This window comes from Camelina sativa, chromosome 12 (genome assembly GCF_000633955.1).
Source record: "Camelina sativa cultivar DH55 chromosome 12, Cs, whole genome shotgun sequence".
Lineage (NCBI taxonomy): Eukaryota > Viridiplantae > Streptophyta > Magnoliopsida > Brassicales > Brassicaceae > Camelina > Camelina sativa.
Window position 1 is genome coordinate 10,322,203 of NC_025696.1, and position 19,822 is coordinate 10,342,024.

A 19,822-nucleotide genomic window follows, 5' to 3' on the forward strand; every position below is an offset into this window, starting at 1 on the left:
ATGGATCCGAATGGTGACAGCGTAATTGACCGTGTGGGATAAGTGGTTTTATAGTGCGGTACGGTTCAACTATGATTTTTGCAAGAAGAAAATATTTGTGGGATAAGTGCGGTTTCTGCATAATAAGTGGGACAATATAATGTTTGATTGGTGAAAAAATTGTTTAAAGTGCGGATTTCATATTATTTTACTAATTTTATAGTATATATATATATATTTTTAATAAATAAATATTAATATATATTTTGAACCTTAAATATCCAAATAGTTCAAAAATAAAAGTTCAAATTTTTAACATACAAATATTTCAATCATAAAACGTTTAACACATTAAAAGAATGATTATCGAGTACTTTGATTTTCCCATAACATATTTGCAATATTGTCTCTTATTTGCATCATATGTTCTTCATCTGCTATCTCTGCTGCATCCATATCACCTATATCATGCTCAAAATTTATGTTGTTTATATTTGTCTCAGTCATTACGTCCGCGAAATCTGCATCAGAGAAAATTAAAATTCTGATGAAATTATGTAATCTCACTGTAGCCATAACCACTTTTTTAACGTGAACATTATATCTTGGAAAATCAGAAAGAATCTTCCATTTTTTCTTCCAAACTCCAAAAGTTCTTTCGATAACAGACCGTAAAGATGCATGACATTGGTTGAACAATTCATGCTTATTCCTAGGAGGTGGACCAGAATAGAATTGAGACATATGATATCTTACAACACGATTTCGTGATGATCTATAAGAAGCAAGAAATCCTTGTTTTTTTGGATATCCAGAATCAACGAGGTAATACTTCTCTAATGGAGGCAAAGGAAATCAAGAATCATTTTGCTATGCTATTTGCAAAACAGTTGTATCGTGGCATTAACCTGGTGCTGAAGAGAGAGAGAGAGAGAGAGGGAGAGAGAGAGAGCTTAGGTTTTGATAAAGGTAGTAGCGTAGACAGGTATATCATATATAGTACAGTTTAATATTAAAAAATTATTAAAGAAAGCATTTATTATTTGCGATCTAGAAGATCCGCTGGTTATTGTCCAATGTTTTTTTGAAATGCGGTCTAAACTATTGTCTGCTGAACAATCTGCCTTTTGTTTTTTTAGCGTAGATTAACTTTTTTTTCTTCTGATTGGCTGTATTTGTGCGGTTTTGATTATTTTTTTTGAAAACCGCAAATTATCTGTTTTCATTCACTACCCATAAGTATAGTTTTATTGACCATAATTTATTTTAATATGTTTTGAAAAATATTTAATATATTTATGACATGTTACTGCAGCCCATTATATTCTAAAATTAATGCCAACGTGGGCCAGTCAATAATAATATTAGTGTCTTTTTAAAAATCAAGCAGGTGTCTTGATGAACGATATGTGGGCAAAATCATCAGAAAAGTTATCAACATTATCTCGATAGAGAACAATATATATGTGTGCAGGCCTGTATTATGGACAGTTGTGCACAGAGGTACTACAAAACCACCACTAGTTTTACTACTAACCCTGCATGCCTTCGTGCTCTAGCTCCTCATCTTCTTCATCCCTAAATTAGACAACTTCAGGTGACTCTTCTTTGTCTTCTTAGCTCTTCATTTATACATGTTTTCTTGTTCTTGTCGCTACATATCATCTCCACTCAATTTTGGAGGAATAATTTTCCTAATCATTTTTTTGTTGTTGTCACAGTAATACATATTTTCTAACAGATGTTTTTTTCTTTTTCATTTCAAAATATATATGCAATATCTAATTTAGGAATCCGCTGCTATTTCTTATTATAAAAAAAAAAAAAAAACACTTATCTAGTATGAGACAGGTTTTGTACCAACTATTTTGCATGCAGTTTGAAAGATTTTTATGTATCTCCAAAATTCTCATTATCTCAAAATTCTTATATATATGTAGTTAGCAAAATTTCGTCTCTTGATTGGTAGCTTGTCTTGTTGTAGACCTTTTGGGTTTGACTTAATTCATTTGAACTAAACCACGGCGCTCTTACTCTCTTCTTCTTGAATAATCGCTGTGATAAACTCCGGCCGCTTTAACTTAATGTTAGCTTCTCACCATGACCACCCAAGTTATCTCTTGCTCCTAACATAAGCAAGATTGTTGCAGGCTATCAAGTGAATATGGTCACCGCAACCGCATCTTCTGTAGTCACGACCAAGCCACTGACCAAAGAAGATCTAATTGCCTATTTTGCTTCTGGTTGCAAACCAAAGGAAATGTGGAGGTACGAGTATGATCATCATCTCCTCTCTTGCTTGATCAAATTTAATTATTTGCATCTCTTGGACTGTGTAATTCAGAATAGGTACAGAACACGAGAAATTCGGTTTCGAGGTCAAGACCTTGCGCCCTTTGAAATTTGAACAAATAACTGCACTGCTTAATGGTATTGCTGAGAGATTTGATTGGGATAAGGTGATGGAGAATGAAAGAACCATTGGTCTGACACAGGTAACTACCCTCTTGATCTCTTCTTTTTAAAACAGTAAAAACTGATACCAAATTTCATACGTTTTATTATTATTACATTTCAGGGAATGAAAAGCATATCACTAGAACCAGGAGGCCAGCTAGAGCTAAGTGGAGCACCTCTAGAGACTTTGCACCAAACTTGTGATGAGCTCCATTCACATCTACACCAGGTGAAAAATGTTGCTGAAGAATTGGACATTGGTTTCTTAGGAATTGGCTATGAACCCAAATCAAGTATCCAGGATGTAACCCTTGTGCCTAAGGTTCCTTCTTTCACAAGCATATAAGTTCTCATATTACTTAACGTGGCTTAGAAGCAATTTTTTTTTAACGCGCAAAGTATTTTTTATGAGCAGAGAAGGTTTGACTTTGTAAACGACCACTTAGCCAGAGCTAGCTTATCAGGACCTGACGTGTTTTTGAGAACGTGTACTGTTCAGGTCAATCTAGACTATAGCTCAGAAAACGATATGATCAAGAAGTTCCGGGCTAGTCTAGCTTTGCAACCTGTGAGATGCTTGATTCTAGATCTTTTAATGCTAGTAGTTTTGGACTCAAACAAACATTTTTCTTACTTGTTTTGGTTATATTTCTAATCAAACAGGTCGTGACTGCCATGTTCGCAAATTCCCCTTTCAGTAATGGAAAACCAAATGGGTTTTTAAGCGTGAGGAGGTTGGTTTCTACGTTACTCGTTAGTATATTAGTAAAAGCAAATTCCACTCTATGTGTCTCTCTCGCTCGTGTTCATTTCTTAGTATAAGTTTCTCATCTATTGACATGTTTTAATTTGACAGTCACATATATTTAGATTCCGTTAAGAACCGCACAGGGATGCTACCTTTTGTTTTCGATGACTCATTCGGGTGAGTGTAGAATTGCTTTTTTTCTTTCTAAAACTGTGATTCAACTTTTTCCTAAAACGTATGGTTAATCTTCATTATGTTAATATATATAGGTTTGAGCGATATGTCGAATACGCACTTGATCTTCCAATGTTGTTCTTAATTCGAAACAAAACCTATCTCAACTGTAGAGGAATGACATTTCGGGTATAAGAAAAATCATAAAGTTTAACCCTTTGACATGACATCTTCTAGAGTCAGGTTTTGATCTGAACATACTTCTTGACTTTTTCCAGGATTTCATGTCCGGGAAAATTTCTCATCTCTCTAAAGAACAACCTACCATTGACGACTGGGAAACTCATATAGGAACAATATGGCCAGATGTTGATTACTTTCTCTCAACAACACATTTCAAATTCCTTGTTTCTTATCGTGTTCAGAGTCATTTTTCTTATGATTTTTTTTTTAATAACACTTATAGGTCCGGTTAAAGAAATACTTGGAGATGAGAGGTGCTGATGGAGGTCCCCTGGGGATGTTATGTGCCCTACCAGCTTTTTGGGTAACTACATATTTACATTGTCGTTTTACAAATATATAAACATTCTTGTTTCGTGGGTTACTTTGGATTGTATTTGCATCTCAGGTGGGTTTGCTATACGATGAAGACTCTCTCCAAACTACTCTCAATATGATAGATGATTGGACTCCTGAAGAAATAGAGATGCTTAGGACACAAGTAATTAAACTTAAAAGATAGAGCAAAACACTCGATATATTTTGTTCAACTTTACGAAATATAATCGTTTAATTTGATACCAATTTTCACCGGCTTTCTATAGGTTCCAATCACTGGCCTAAAGACAATGTTTAGAGATATGCCTTTGAAACATGTCGCAGAAGATATCTTAAAGCTAGCAAAGGTATATGTGTGCCTGGTTTCTCCTTATAATGTGTTATAAATACTTATTAAAGTTATTTTGTTATTGTTCAGGATGGTTTGGACCGTAGAGGGTACAATGAAACCGGTTTCTTGAACGCTGTAGCCGAGGTGGTTAGAACAGGTATTTTTGTTTCTTGGTCAACTGAAAATTAGCTAATGTTCATGAAAGAACAGTTAATACTTTGTCTCAATTAACTGAAAATAAGCTAATTATCTTGTTAAAACAGGGGTTACGCCTGCAGAGAAGCTCTTGGAGTTGTACAATGGAGATTGGGGACAAAACATAGATCATGTGTTCCGGGGACTGCAGTACTAGAAATATATAACCACAATTGCGATGAAAGAACGTTCAAAAGCTCAATTGGAGTCGATAACTAATTATATAAATAAATTCTCCTGTCATTTGAAAAATAAAACTTTTCGTTGGTGTGTGTGTGTGAGGGGACAATGGTAATTTCGGTGGAATAAAATAATAATATTGTTGTAATTCACGGAATAAAAATATTGTTGTGAATCTTGTGATTGTTGGTAAAGAAACATTGTTGTACTTTAATCAATTTATTTAAAAGTTCCCTTAATCTTATAGTTGATCAAGTTACTTACAAATTATGGTGCAAAACTTATCCGAAGTTGAGTATTGCTTACATAGCTGTCTGTCCCTCATGATCTCCGTGTATATATATTGCAAGGAGAGCGTCTTCAACGTGGAACATGTCGTACATGAAAAACTGTTTGTCGTGGATCTTAATGTTACAAAAAGATCTGCATCATATAAAAATTGTTCATGGAGGCTATTTATTACTCTTTTCGTATTATATGTAGGATGTTTTAGAATTTTTTTATTTTATAATTTATAAGATATGTTTAACTTTTTAGGTAACTTTTTTTATTAATTTTATACTTTTTATTATTTATTTTATGCAATTTTGTTCATAATTAGTTTAATTTTTTTAAAGTTGATATTTATTTTTATATCTTTTTTTGGGTTGAAATATCTTATATTTGAAACGGAAGGAGTATAATGTAAATGTTACATGTAGTTAAAAATCATTATTAATAAGTTTATGTCAAATATATGTAATATTATATAATAGACGATATCAACAAAAAATATATATATATAAACTTTTCTCTGTTTGAACTTTGAATAATCCTCATCCAGATCTGCCAAAGCTATTAAATTTTATTTGATTCTAAAAAACATATAATTTGTAACGTAGAGTGGAATATGATACATATAAAATATTTTGATCCCTGGTGTAAAAGGATATACGGTTCTAGCCGTCTAGGGTCGGAAACTCCTCGATAATTAAAAAAAGAAAAAAGAAAAAAAGTATGTTACATAGCTCAGTTGTCGGCCATATGACATTTGTAGCCAATTCCACCAATATTAGTAAATACATGTAGGAACTAGAAAGTTTCCATTCCTAGCTACAATGTTGAATTGGTTTGGTCCAGATACCGTTAGTGTAACCCTAAATTTTTAAATTTTAATGACTCGTCAACACATTATCTCTCAAAAAATCTAAAGCAGCGATGCAAGTGTCGGTACAATACGACATCGGAACAGAGCCATCCCATAACCCTTTGTACTGTTATTATTTTGATAAATATATAATGTGTTGTTGCTTGTTAGTTACAACGTGGAGATAAATTTAATGCCAACGGGGCCAATTAATAAAGGAAAAAAGATGGCTAACTACACGAAGTATCGGAGAATGCATGGTCACACATATCAAGTATAATATTGTATCTTCAACTACACAAAGTATATGTATTGCATGACCACATGCATGAACTATATAACGTTATGCGGTCAACACCATAGACATACAATCTGGTACACCGGTCGAATAATTTCGGCTAAGACCGACGTTGACTCCGGCGTTGACCAACATTGACCAAAAAAATTGTATTTTAATTTTTTCTATGAAAAAACAAAATAATAAATTACTATATTAAATTATTTATGAAATTTCATGATTAGAAAATATTCTATTCAATATCTAAATATCTTAGGTATCTCTAATGTATTTATTCTTATAATTAATTAATTTTTTTTAAAGCTAAAATAATAGTTAAATAAAAATAATTAATAATTTTTTTCAAGATATTAATAGATTTTATCTTGATTTTAGGATATGTTTGCAAAAGGCCTTTATGTTATATATTGAAAATAATTATGTATCATTATATTTTATCTATTAAAAGTAAATAGTGTTAATTTTTTTGTTATTGTTTACATGTTATTAGGAGTATGTAAATTTTTTTTATACCAAAGAGTATCTAAAATTTTGTATACTCTTTACCATGCAAATTTTAAAGTAAAGAGTCATATACTCAAATCTTTTGCATATTATTTTCTAATGAAAATAGTTGAATTTGATTTTATTGATTCTTGTAGTATTTAAAATTTTAAATAATATGATGATCAGAGATTTATATATATAAAATCATTAATAATTACATATGTTATATATATATATATATATATCTTTAAAATAATTATTAATAATTTTATTTAACTATTAGTTTAGCTTCAAAAATAAAAGTAACTAATTATAAGAATGAATACATTAGAGATATAGAAATAATTAGATATTGAATAGAATGTGTTTTCTAATCATGAAAACCCATATATAATTTAATATAATAATTTATGATTTTGTTTTTTAATAGAAAATATTAAAATACAATTTTTTTGGTCAATGTTAGTCAACGCCGGAGTCAATGTCGGTCTTTGCCGGAATCATTCGACCGGTGTACCGGATTGTATGTCTATGGTGTTGACCACATAACATTATATAGTTCATGCATGTGGTCATGCAATACATATACTTCGTGTAGTTGATGATACAATATTATACTTGGCATGTGTGACCATGCATTCTCCAATATTTTAGGTAGCTAGCCATCTTTTTTCCATTAATAAATGAACAATACTTGGATTCACTCCTAGGGATGAACCTCTCCATTCACCCCCTTATAAAATAAGGAAATAAAATCTGTATATATTATTATAAAATTAAAAAATTTAAACCGCTCTTTAATAAACCCAAACCGATACATATAAAATCTAAACCCTAACCATCTCATTTGTGAACCTAAACCGATATATAATTTCGTTCTACTTGTAAAATCTAAACCCTAACCATCTCATTTGTGAACCCAAACCGACATATAATTTCGTTCTAATTGTGAAATTTAAACCCTAACATCTCATTTATGAACTCAAACCGACATATAATTTTGTTCTACTTGTAAAATCTAAATCCTAACCATCTCATTTGTGAACCCAAACCGACATATAATATCGTTCTAATTGTAAAATCTAAACTCTAACCACCTCATTTGTAAACCCAAACTGACATATAATTTCGTTTTAATTGTAAAATCTAAATCATAACCACTTCATTTGTAAACCCAAACCGACATATAATTTTATTTTAATTTTAAAAATCTAAACCAAGCCAATATTTAACTTTCCTTAATTAAAAGTATACAGAATCTGTTTCCTTAATTTGGTTTGCTTTTTAATTGGGGTGAATGGAGAGGTTCACCCCTAGGGGTGAACTTAAGTATTTTTCTAATAATGATGTGTTTATTTCTTTTTTTCCTTTTTTATTAGCCACGTGGTGTCTTAATTAACAATTTGTGGGCAAAATCATTGAAAGATTATCAACATTATTTGAACACAAGCATATATATATATATATATATATGTGCATAGAGGTACTTACAGAATCACCATTAAGCTTCCTCCTCTTATTCAGCCCTAAATTAGACAATTTCAGGTGATTATTTTTAGTCTTTTCACATCTTCATTTATTTTTTCTTGTTATTGTCGCTACATCATTTCCATTTTTCTTTTTTTTTTTACATCATCTCAACTTAATTCTGGAGGAATACTTTTCCTAACCATTTTTGTTGTTGTCACAATAATACAGATTTTCTAAAGGATGTTTTTTTTTTGTTAAAGGATCTAGGATGTTTTTCTTTTACATTTCAAAAATATATGTTGGATATATACATTTCAAAATATATGTTGGATATATATATTCAATATTTAATTTAGAAATCGAGTCGTTGCTATTTTATCTCCAAAATTATCATGACATCATCTCAAAATCTCTAGATATATATCGTCTCTTAATTGATAATTTGTCTTGTTGTAGACTTGTAGATATTATATTTGAAGTTATATAATATAGCTACTGTATGAATTATTTAATTGATTCTATTAGAATTGTCGCACATCGAGATTTGGTAAAAATTTTGGGACTGATATAAATAGTACATGGATCCATCTACTCATTGTTAATTAGTTTTGGGTTAGATATCCATATTTACTAATATGATATCATAGCTCAAGGTTAAAATCCAATGTTCCCATTAATTATGGGGTGAAGTTTTAGACATCAAATTGTTTCACGTTGAAACTTGGCAAAATTTGGGACTAATATAAATAGTATATGATTCCTCCACTCATTATTAATTGGTTTTGGGTTAGATATTTATGTTTACTAATAATAGATTCTCTATTTCCTTTGGTTTGACTCTAATTCATTTGAACTAAATTAAACAATTAACGGCGCTCTTACTCTCTTCTTCTGTGATAAACTCGGGTACTTTAACTTATGGTAGCTTATCAACAAGGGAAATATGGTCACTGCAACTGCATCTTGTGTAGTGGCAACCAAGCCACTGACCAAAGAAGACCTGATTGCCTATTTTGCTTCTGGCTGCAAACCAAAAGAAATGTGGAGGTACGAGTATGATCATCATCTCTTCTCTTGCTTTATCGAATTTAATTATTTGCATCTTTTGGTATATTGGGTATTCAGAATAGGTACAGAACACGAGAAATTCGGTTTCGAGATTAAGACCTTGCGCCCTATAGAATTTGAACAAATAACTGCACTCCTTAATGGTATAGCTGAGAGATATGATTGGGATAAGGTGATGGAGAATGAAAGAATCATTGGTCTGAAACAGGTAACTACTCTCTTGATCTCTTCTTTTTAAAACACTAAATACAGATAACAAATTTCATATGCAATTTTGTTTGGCATTGATTATTACATTTCAGGGAATAAAAAGCATATCACTAGAATATGGAGGCCAACTAGAGCTAAGTGGAGCACCTCTAGAGACTTTGCACCAAATCAGTGATGAGCTCAATTCACATCTTCACCAGGTGAAAAATGTTGCTGAAGAAATGGAGATTGGTTTCTTAGGACTTGGCTATGAACCCAAAACTAGTCTCGAGGATATACCCGTTGTGCCCAAGGTTCCTTCCTTTACAAACATATATAAGTAGTTCTCATATTATTTAATGTAGCGCACACTAGCAATTGTGTTTTTTTTTAATGCGCAAAGTATTTTTTATTTTTTTATGAGCAGCAAAGGTTTTACTTTGTAGCAGACCACTTAGCCAGATCTAGCTCATCAGGACCTGACGTGTTTTTCAGAACGTGTACTGTTCAGGTCAATCTAGACTATAGCTCAGAAACCGATATGATCAGGAAGTTTCGGGCTAGTCTAGCTTTGCAACCTGTGAGATGCTTGATGCTATATTTTTTAATGCTAGTGGTTTTTGGACTCATACAAATATATTTCTTACTTTTTTTGGTTATATTTCTAATCAAACAGGTCGTGACTGCCATGTTCGCAAATTCCCCTTTTAGTAATGGAAAACCAAATGGGTTTTTAAGCGTGAGGAGGTTGGTGTCTACGTTACTCGTTAGTACCTTAGTAAAAGCAAATTCCACTCCCTGTGTCTCTCTCGCTCGTGTTCATTTTCTTATATATAAGTTTCTCATCTATTGACATGTTTTAATTTGACAGTCACATATATATAGATTCCGATAAGAGCCGCACAGGGATGCTACCTTTTGTTTTCGATGACTCATTCGGGTGAGTATAGAATTGTTTTTGTTCTTTCTAAAGATGTGATTTAACTTTTCCCTAAAACGTATGGTTAATCTTCATTGTGTTAATATATAGGTTTGAGCGGTATGTCGAATACGCACTTGATCTTCCAATGTTGTTCTTAATTCGAAACAAAATCTATCTCAACTCTGGAGGAATGACATTTCGGGTATACTACTATACTTCTTCTTCCTACGAAAAAATCATAAAGTTTTAACCCTTTGATATCTTCTTGAGTGAGGTTATAATCTGAACATACTTCTTGACTTTTTCTAGGAATTCTTGTCCGGGAAAAATTCTCATCTCTCTAATGAACAACCAACCATTGACGACTGGGAAACTCATATAGGAACAATATGGCCAGAGGTTGATTACTTTGTTTCAACAGCACCATTCAACTTCCTTGTTTCTTATTACGTCCAGAGTCATTTTTTATGATTATGTTTTGTAATAACACTAATAGGTCCGGTTAAAGAGATACTTGGAGATGAGAGGTGCTGATGGAGGTCCATTGGGGATGTTAAATGCCCTACCAGCTTTTTGGGTAATTACATTATCTTTTTACAAATATATAAACATTCTTGTTTCGTGGGTTTATTTTGGATTGTATTTGAATCTCAGGTGGGTTTGCTATACGATGAAGATTCTCTCCAAACTACTCTCAATATGATAGATGATTGGACTCTTGAAGAATTAGAGATGCTTAGGACACAAGTAAACTTTCAAGAGAGCAAATACTTTATTTTTTTTGTCCAATTTAACGAAATATTATCGTTTGATACCAATTTTCACCGGCTTTCTATAGGTTCCAATCACTGGCCTAAAGACAATGTTTAGAGATAAGCCTTTGAAACATGTCGCAGAAGATGTCCTAAAGCTCGCAAAGGTATATGTGTGCCTGGTTTCTCCTTATAATGTGTAATATATACCTTTTTTATTTGGGTTTTAATGTTAGTGTAATATATACTTATTTTGTTATGAAGTTATTTTGTTGTTGTTAGGATGGTTTGAAGCGTAGAGGGTACAATGAAACGAGTTACTTGGACGCTGTCGCCGAGGTGGTTAGAACAGGTAATTTTTTTTGTTTCTCGGTCAACTGCAAATTTGCTAATTTTCTTGAAATAACAGTTCATACTTTGTCTCAATTTACTGAAAAGAAGCTAATTATTTTGTGAAAACCTACAGGGGTTACGCCTGCAGAGAAGCTCTTGGAATTGTACAATGGAGATTGGGGACAAAACATAGATCATGTGTTCCGGGAACTGCAGTACTAGTCTACTAGAAAATGAACTATATATAACCACAATTGCGATGAAAGAACGTTCAAAAGCTCAATTGGAGTCGATAACTAATTATATAAATAAATTCTCCTGTCATTTGAAAAATAAAACTTTTCGTTGGTGTGTGTGTGTGAGGGGACAATGGTAATTTCGGTGGAATAAAATATTGTTGTAATTCACGGAATAAAAATATTGTTGTGATTGTTGTTAAATAAACATTGTTATGATTTAATTTAATTTATTTAGAAGTTTCTTAAATCAAATGGTTGATCAAGTGTATTAAAACTTTTATGTCCAATTTGGGATTCGAATCCCAAATAATGCAGTTTCTTACAAGTTATGATTTTGCACGCATAGTCGTCAGTTTATTGTTTCTATGTATTATTACAACGAGATCGAGTTTCTCCATCGTGGAGCATATTGTATATGAAAATCCGTTCATCGTGAATTTGAATGTTACGGAAAGTATCATGTAAAGATTGTTCATAGAAGCTATTTATTATAAATGTGTATGTTGCAGCTAGTTGAAAATCATTATGAATAGGACTAGGTTTTGAATTCATGCTACGCGTGGGTTTATTTGATATATTTTGATAAAAGTTATATATGATTGATAATGGTAATAAAATATTATCTCATAAAAAAATAAAATTAGTACTAAGGAAAAAAATTAAATTTTAGATACATAATTATTTAAAATATAAACATTAGTCAAGTTTTAAAATCAAATCTGATAAAAAATCATGAATTTAACTTGACGTCCAGGCGAGACAAATCAAACTGATGATCTCACATATCCTAAACCATTTCTTTGACCACCAGAAAAACGAAACAATTTTATAATCATCAATTTAACTCGTTTTCATATTTAATTGATCGCTACCACCTATGTTTTCGTGTTTTTTATTCAATGTTTTCTTATTCTTCATATTCTTTCTTGTCATTTTCATTGTCAAATTTTGTGGTAATTGCCATCGTTACTTTTACCGTTTGGTTATTCGTTATACTTTTTTTTCTTTTTCTTCCTCGTCAACTTCTTCAGATTCTTCCATTGAAAAACTTTTTTTTAGACTACCACACAACTTGGACAATAAACCGTAACTGTGACAACTGTAACCCTGGTCCTGCCTATGTATATCTAATAAAAAATGTGTGTTTGTCGTCTATCTTTCTTCTTTAAACCTCAAAATTTAACTCAAACATCAAATTAGGATCGTGTGATGTCAATCCTTCTTCCTTAGACCCAAAAATAAAAAATTAATGAAAGAATATCAATTCATCTATAAACTCATACACAAAAATATGTTTTACAGCTCATAAGAATTAAAAAGCACAAATGTAGATAAAAAAGATAATTTATGTTTTACATTAATATTTCTATTATTTAAAACTTTTAAAAGATTTCGAGTTATAAAATTTGAACCTTTTAAAAAGTTTCAATATTTATAATATTTTAAACTTTTAAAATTTAAAACTTATAATATTTAAAAACTTTTTAAAAGCTAAGAACTTTTAAAAGTTTCAATATTTATAATATTTAAACTTTTAAAATTTTTAAATATTATAATATTTTTTTGAAACTCTTTAAAGTTTTAGTTTGATCAAATAAAAAACCAGATCAAACCAAATAAAACTTTTAAACTTGGACGCCTGATAAATCAAGTTTTTCTGCTCATTCGTTGTTGGAAACATATTAATTTATTTATACTGGTTCTGAACTATTGTCTAAAAAACTTATAGCCGATGTGGGATATTGTGCATAGTTCTTTGATTTCCATAAATTTAAAATTTTTTTTTTCTAAAAAATTCTGGAAATTTAAATAATATTAATGAATGACATGTCAAATCATGATAGGTTGTTTAAAATAATTCTTAATATATAAAATTCTGGAAATTGTAAAAAATGTTAATAAGTGATATGTCGAATCCCTGTTGGATGTTTTAAATCCTAGGTGGACAGCTTTAGGAGCTTATAGCTTCTACTTTTATTAGTATAGATTATATCAAATTTATGTAATAGTAGACGATACCAAAAAATATATATTTTTATGTATTTGAACTAGAGATGTCAAGCACGCTCCATGCCCGCGCGCCTAGCCCAAATAGTACCTCTGCGGGGCGGGCATGGACACTAAATATTAGGCCCATTAAAAAGCGGACCTTGCGGGCCTAGCCCAAGCGGATTGCGGGTTATAGCGGGTTATGTCTGCGGGTTGGCGGGTCGGCCCGCGGTCTTCAAATATTAAATAAAAATAAATATTTAATATAGATATATAACTATTTTTATTTTATTTTAAACATATATCTTTTAAAATTATGTGACAATACAAATAAATATAATATAAAAAATTAAAACATCTATAAAAATCAATATAAACATTAATTTTATTTAACATTATTTTTAAAATTATAATTTATTAATTTTATTTTATTTTATTAATATATTATTTAAGCCCGCGGGCCGGCCTGTTAACCCGTTGGGCTTAGCGGAGCGGGCTTGGACATAACTTTTATGTCCGCGGGCTTAGCGGAGCGGGCTTGGACATAACTTTTATGTCCGCGGGCTTAGCGGAGCGGGCTTGGACATAACTTTTATGTCCGCGGGCTTAGCGGGCCGGCCCATTGCGATCTAAAATATTGAAACTGCTCGCCACGGACGGCCCAGATGGACGCGGGCCGGCCCGTTTGACACCTCTAGTTTGAACTTTGATTAATCCTCGTGTTGTTCTGCCAAAGCTATTACATTTAGTGTGTCTCATTAATAAAAACATATAATCCTACTATATTAATTGGGAAGTACAAATTTGAAACTCTCCTTAAATATGTAAAAAATTACATTCAATTGCCAATAGAAAAATTTAATTAAAATTAATAGATTAATGAAATAAATATAATTAATTAAAAAACGAAAATCAGGGACACAATAAATAAAATAAATTGTAGAAAAGTAAATAATAAAATCTATTAGAATCAAAACTAATCTGTATTAAAAAAATTAACAGCTAAGATTTTAAAAATCTAATCAAATAAAATCTACAATTACAAATTTTATCCTACTATATTAATTGGGAAGTACAAATGTGAAACTAACCTTAAAATGTGTAAAAAACATTCAATTTCCATTAAAAAAACTTAATTAAGATTAATTAATTAATTAAATAAATAAAATTAATTAAAAAATGAAAACTAGGGACACATCAAATAAAATAAATTGTAGAAAAGTAAAAAAAAAAATCTATTAGAATCAAAACTAATTCGTACTTAAAAAAAATTAACAGGTAAGATTTTAAAAACCAAAACGAATAAAATATACAGCTACAAATTTTATCAAAAAAAATTTCCACCACAAGTTAAAATTATTACAGACAAGGAAAAGAAGCCACAGAACAAAAAACAATGAATGTTGTTTTCAAGAGGCTTTTTAGAATTTTTACTAGCTATATTTAATTGCTCTTTTTTATATGTTAGTAAAGATTGTGTTTAGTTGACAAATGTTTAAACAATTTTATTCATTACATGCAAATGTTTCAATAAACATTTTTAAAATACAAAAATTATAATATAAGTAAATCAAATTTTTAATCATAAACTATTATAAATAACATAATAATAAAATAAATTATTACAAATTTTAATTAAAAAAAGTTCAGCCCGCGGTTCTCCGCGGATTAGTACCTAGTTTGTGGATTAAATGTGATACATGTGATACATTGCTCAGTTGTGGGCATACGGCATTAGACCATTTTTAACGCCACAACATTTACCCTGTTCTTGAGCTTTTTAAATTGCAAAATAGTGAATAGTGGGCTTAGATCACTCAAAATTGTTCTTATTTCAGAACAGTTTTTAGGTTGTTCTTGTGCGACGTGGGGAATTTTTATTGGACAAATATTTTGGTGGGTGGAGAGATATCTCGTTTCTTCGGTATTGTCGACATAGTTTTTTTTTTCTTCTCTCCCAACTGCGAAACGGCGAAACGGCGATCTCATCTCCGTTCTTCTCTCCCAACGGCGAAACGGCGATCTCATCTCCACTGTCTCCTCGTCGAAGCCCAGTGATTCCTCTGTCTCATCGGCGATCTCTCCGTCTACTCTGTCTCCGTCGTATCGCCGTCTACTCGTCTCCTCTGTGCGTTTACTCGTCTACTCTGTCTCCGTCGTATCGCCGTCTACTCGTCTCCTCTGTCTCATCGGCGATCTCTCCGTCTACTCGTCTCCTCTGTCTCGGGTGGCTTGCAAATCTCATCTCCGGTAAACAAAGGCGAAGGTAATCACATCTCCCGAATTTCATCGATTTGGGTTTTTCAAATCTATGTATTAGAATTATGTTTTGAGTCAATATTGAGAGTTGTGTGTTGTTTGAGTCAATTTTGAGTGTTGTGTTGTTTGAGTCAGTTTTTATGATGCTTTAGCCTTTGGTTTAGGGTTCAATCTCGTGTCTTTGAATTAGAGTCAATTTTGAGTGTCATCTGTTGTTTGAGTCAAACCTTTTTAGTGTCGTGTGTTGAGTGAGTCAGTTTTGTTGATGTTTTAGCCTTTGCTTTAGGGTTCAATATCGTGTCTTTGAATTAGAGATTATTTTGAGTGTCGTGTGTTGTTTGAGTCGAACCTTGTAAGTCAATTTCGCTTATGTTTGAGTGGGAACATTAATCGATTTTGCTTGTTTGTTTATGAGCCTTGTAGGTGAAGGTTATACAAGGGAAATTAAATCGGATATTCATCATCAAACCTGCAACATCAAACGAAAGTAATCACAAGGTAAGTGTATATTGATAGTAAACAGCCAACAATTGAGTGTAGTTGTTGTTTATATAGGAAAGGTTTTAAACTTTGTTTATTTCATTGGTGTTGCGGTTTAGTAAGTGTTGTGTGATTGCTTGTTTAGTCTCGGATGTTATAAAGTTAGTAGTGTCAGTGTTGTGTGAATGGTTGTTTATCTCGGTTTTTTTTAAGTAAGTAGCGTTAGTGTTGAGTGATTGAGTCTTGAGTCTTGAGTCTTAAAACGTTTAAAACTTTAGTCTTGAGTCTTAAAACTTTGAAAACCTAATTGAAATCCTTTAAAACTTTGAAAACCTAATTGAAAACCTTTAAAACTTTTAAAACTTTAAAAACTTTTAAAAAACACTCAATGACCATTATTTACTTCTGATTTGACTGAAGTAGGTAATGGTTATTGCTTGATTTAAAGACTCTAACAACAAAAAACTTTTGAATTAATGATCCTCTTACCTTCTCTATATTACATCCAATCTCTAGTAAGCTTCTTCATTGTATAAGACCTTTCTTATATGCTTCTTCCAATCTCTAATAAGCTTCTTTCTTCTTTAAGACCTTTCGCGTAAGCTTCTTCCTTCTTTAATAAGTCCGATTGCTATGGCATCAAACAATACTCCTAACAGCCAGTCTCAATCCTATTTTAGCCTACTAAACTTCCCCTATGACAGCTTTGCTCCCAATGTAAACACTAGTTCGTCTCAAATCCCTGCTTTTAGTTCGCAACCTAGTTCAGTGCCAACTCAACCTCCTAGTCAATCAGAAGAGACAGCAGAACAGCGTAGGGAGAGACGGTTATAGTCTTCACAAGATGACCTAGTCCTGATAAGCGCCTGGTTAAACACATCGAAGGATGCAGTAGTTGGGAATGGCCAAAAGGCAGGGTCCTTTTGGAACCGTATAGGAGACTTTTACGGTACAAGTAGTCATGTACGTGGTGGTGCTGAGCCTAGGCTCCCTGAACATTGTAGACAAAGATGGCAAAAAATCAGTAAGGAGGTGAGCCAATTCTGTGGAGCTTTTGCGGAGGCAGAGGGTGAGAAAGCTAGTGGGATGAACGATGTAGACGTTTTACAAAATGCTCACCAAATCTACACGAAGCTGTACAAGAAGAAGTTTGCTATGGAGTATGCGTGGACTGTGCTACGATTTGAACAGAAATGGGGAAACCTAGAGACTATGAACCCCACCCCAAAGACAACCAGTTCGAATAAAAGGAAAGCTGATGATGCTGCTGGATCGACAGGTTCTGTCGTTGGTGAGCACGAGAGCAGACCTCCGGGCATAAAGGCTACAAAAAAACTAAGGAACAAAGGCAAAGCTAAGGCTACACCATCTTTGGAGTTTAGTCAGATGTTTGAGTTAAAACAGAAGGACTTGGAGGGCATGAAACAACTCCAAAAGATGTCTATTCTTGACACTCTCATTGCCAAGAATGAAACCCTAGACGAAGATGAAAAAGCGCTTAAGAAGAAGCTAATGGCGGAATTGTTTTAACTTAGATGAAAACCCTCGAATGTTTGTTTAACTATGCTTGTTTGCTATGTTTTGTAATGAATACTATGCTTGTTTGTTTGATGGTGTAATCGTATGTTTCTTATGTTTTTAATGAATACTATGCTTGTTTCTTATGTTTGATGGTGTAATCGTATGATGGTGTATTTAATGAATACCTTATGTTTATGGTATATGTTTCTTATATGTGTGTTTATGAATAATATGATTGTTTGCTTTGGTCTAAATATATGTTTTCGTTATGATGATGTTTAATAACTCGGTGTGTTTTCCTTTTCAGGTTGAACAAGTCATGGATTGTTTATACGACTATGGTATAAACAGCCCTTTAGACGGTAGTAGCGATTCATCAGAAGAGGAGGCCGAGACTTGTTACTATCCTCCGGAACCAGCTCCTGCTATTGGTTTCACGAGTCTCTCTAGCCGTGTAGCTCAACCACTTCCTGCTAATGAGCCACAACTGAACCAGCTCAAGGACCAAGTGACCCAGCTCAACGACCAAATGATCCATCTCAAGTTACTTGTGGTCCAACTCAAGGCTCAAGTGATCCAACTCAAGGACCAAGTGATCCAGCTCAAGGACCATGTGATCAAGCTAAAGTAAATTTGTGTCATCATCAATTGTTGTTGTGAACCCGTGATCAATGTTGGTATTTGGATTTTTGTTTAGATTTCTCTCGTGATCATTTTCGGTTGTTGTTTTGGTCACATGTATTTGTTTTGGTCATGTATTTTCGGTTGTTGTTGTGAACCCGTGATCGGATTGTTTAGGCTTGGTATGTGGATTTTTGTTTAGACTTGATGTTTGGTCACATGTATTTGTTTTCGTATCTTTGGATTTTAGTTACAAAGACAGAGTCTCTCGTGATCAAATTCACATGCACCAAGCTCACACTCTCAATGTCCGAACTCACATGCACCAACTCACAAGCTCTATATATATGAGACGAGAGAACAACTCAAACTTACCAACTCAAACATACCAACTCTTCTCTCTTTTGTTCACCTTTTTTATTTTACTCAAGGTATTTGTAAAATCAAACCATTTTCTTCCTCTCACCAAAGACATTTTCTTTCTTAATCCTGTTATGGCATCTTCTTCCAACAATTTTCACTTCCATTATGATGCCAATAACGATAGTTTAAACCAATACTTTCAAGAGCAATTTAATAACCAATTTCAAGCTGTTGAAGAGGAAACTCCTGCCGAAAGGAAACCGCGTACATACATCGATAGAAAACGCGAAGAAGGGCATGAACGTTTGTGGAACGATTATTTTTCTGATAATCCGACATACAATGCTCACCAATTCCGCCGACGGTTTCGAATGAACAAACCATTGTTCTTGCGTATTGTGGATCGTCTCAGTCAAGAAGTTCCATATTTTAAGCCAAAAAGGGATGCAACCTTACGGAATGGTCTTTCACCGCTACAACAATGTACTGCAGCAATTCGACTATTAGCATATGGGGCTGCAACGGACTCGGTTGACGAATATATACGTCTTGCTGAATGTACTGCTCGTAAATGTTTGGAACATTTCGTCGTCGGAATAGTGGACTTGTTTGGCACTGAATACCTACGCCGGCCCACACCAGAGGATCTTGAAAGGCTACTCTTTTATGGAGAAAAGCAGGGTTTTCCCGGGATGGTTGGAAGCATCGACTGTATGCACTGGAAGTGGAAAAATTGTCCAACCGCTTGGAAAGGAATGTATTTACGAGGCACCGGTAAGCCAACAATTGTTTTGGAGGCGGTAGCTTCACAAGATCTCTGGATATGGCACGCATTTTTTGGAGCTCCAGGTACTTGTAACGATTTAAATGTTCTTGATCAATCACCAGTTTTTAATGACATTATTTACGGTCGAGCTCCCAAAGTTACGTACTATGTCAACGGAAATGAGTATAATCTGGCTTACTATCTGACGGATGGTATATACCTCGAGTGGACAACATTTGTTAAATCCATCCCACAACCACAACACCCAAAGCATAAATTGTTTGCAGAACGTCAAGAAGGTGCAAGAAAAGATGT

General features: G+C 32.9%; 4 protein-coding genes across 5 annotated transcripts in view; all 4 read left to right on the top strand.

Annotated features, from left to right (window-relative positions):
• Positions 1,396-11,686, top strand: LOC104731182 (glutamate--cysteine ligase, chloroplastic-like). Of its 2 annotated transcripts, XM_019234248.1 has the most exons (15): positions 1,396-1,576; positions 2,130-2,247; positions 2,324-2,474; positions 2,558-2,758; positions 2,852-3,004; positions 3,100-3,170; positions 3,293-3,361; positions 3,454-3,547; positions 3,637-3,726; positions 3,825-3,905; positions 3,990-4,082; positions 4,186-4,266; positions 4,338-4,407; positions 4,514-4,606; positions 11,512-11,686. In XM_019234248.1, exons 2-14 carry the CDS (start codon positions 2,144-2,146, stop codon positions 4,600-4,602), a joined length of 1,347 nt encoding a protein of 448 aa, XP_019089793.1. In that variant the 5' UTR covers positions 1,396-1,576; positions 2,130-2,143; the 3' UTR covers positions 4,603-4,606; positions 11,512-11,686. The 2 variants fall into 2 exon arrangements, with proteins under 2 accessions (XP_019089793.1, XP_010448777.1); XM_010450475.2 differs by lacking the exon at positions 11,512-11,686 and having other exon boundaries at positions 4,514-4,847.
• LOC104731181 (glutamate--cysteine ligase, chloroplastic-like) lies at positions 8,031-11,505 on the top strand. The gene is made up of 14 exons (XM_010450473.2): positions 8,031-8,080; positions 8,931-9,052; positions 9,131-9,281; positions 9,376-9,576; positions 9,690-9,842; positions 9,939-10,009; positions 10,134-10,202; positions 10,293-10,386; positions 10,494-10,583; positions 10,681-10,761; positions 10,839-10,931; positions 11,023-11,103; positions 11,219-11,288; positions 11,403-11,505. Exons 2-14 carry the CDS (start codon positions 8,949-8,951, stop codon positions 11,489-11,491), a joined length of 1,347 nt encoding a protein of 448 aa, XP_010448775.1. The 5' UTR covers positions 8,031-8,080; positions 8,931-8,948; the 3' UTR covers positions 11,492-11,505.
• LOC104733363 (glutathione S-transferase T3-like) lies at positions 16,870-17,766 on the top strand. Its single transcript, XM_010452945.1, has 2 exons — positions 16,870-16,953; positions 17,122-17,766. Exons 1-2 carry the CDS (start codon positions 16,870-16,872, stop codon positions 17,764-17,766), a joined length of 729 nt encoding a protein of 242 aa, XP_010451247.1.
• The window catches only part of LOC104733364, a 1,250-nt gene continuing 300 nt past the window's right edge, over positions 18,873-19,822 (top strand). Inside the window, exons 1-2 of the mRNA XM_010452946.1 lie at positions 18,873-19,515; positions 19,630-19,719. Of these exons, the coding sequence (XP_010451248.1) occupies positions 18,873-19,515; positions 19,630-19,719 (733 nt within the window). The remainder of the gene's footprint in view (positions 19,516-19,629; positions 19,720-19,822) is intronic.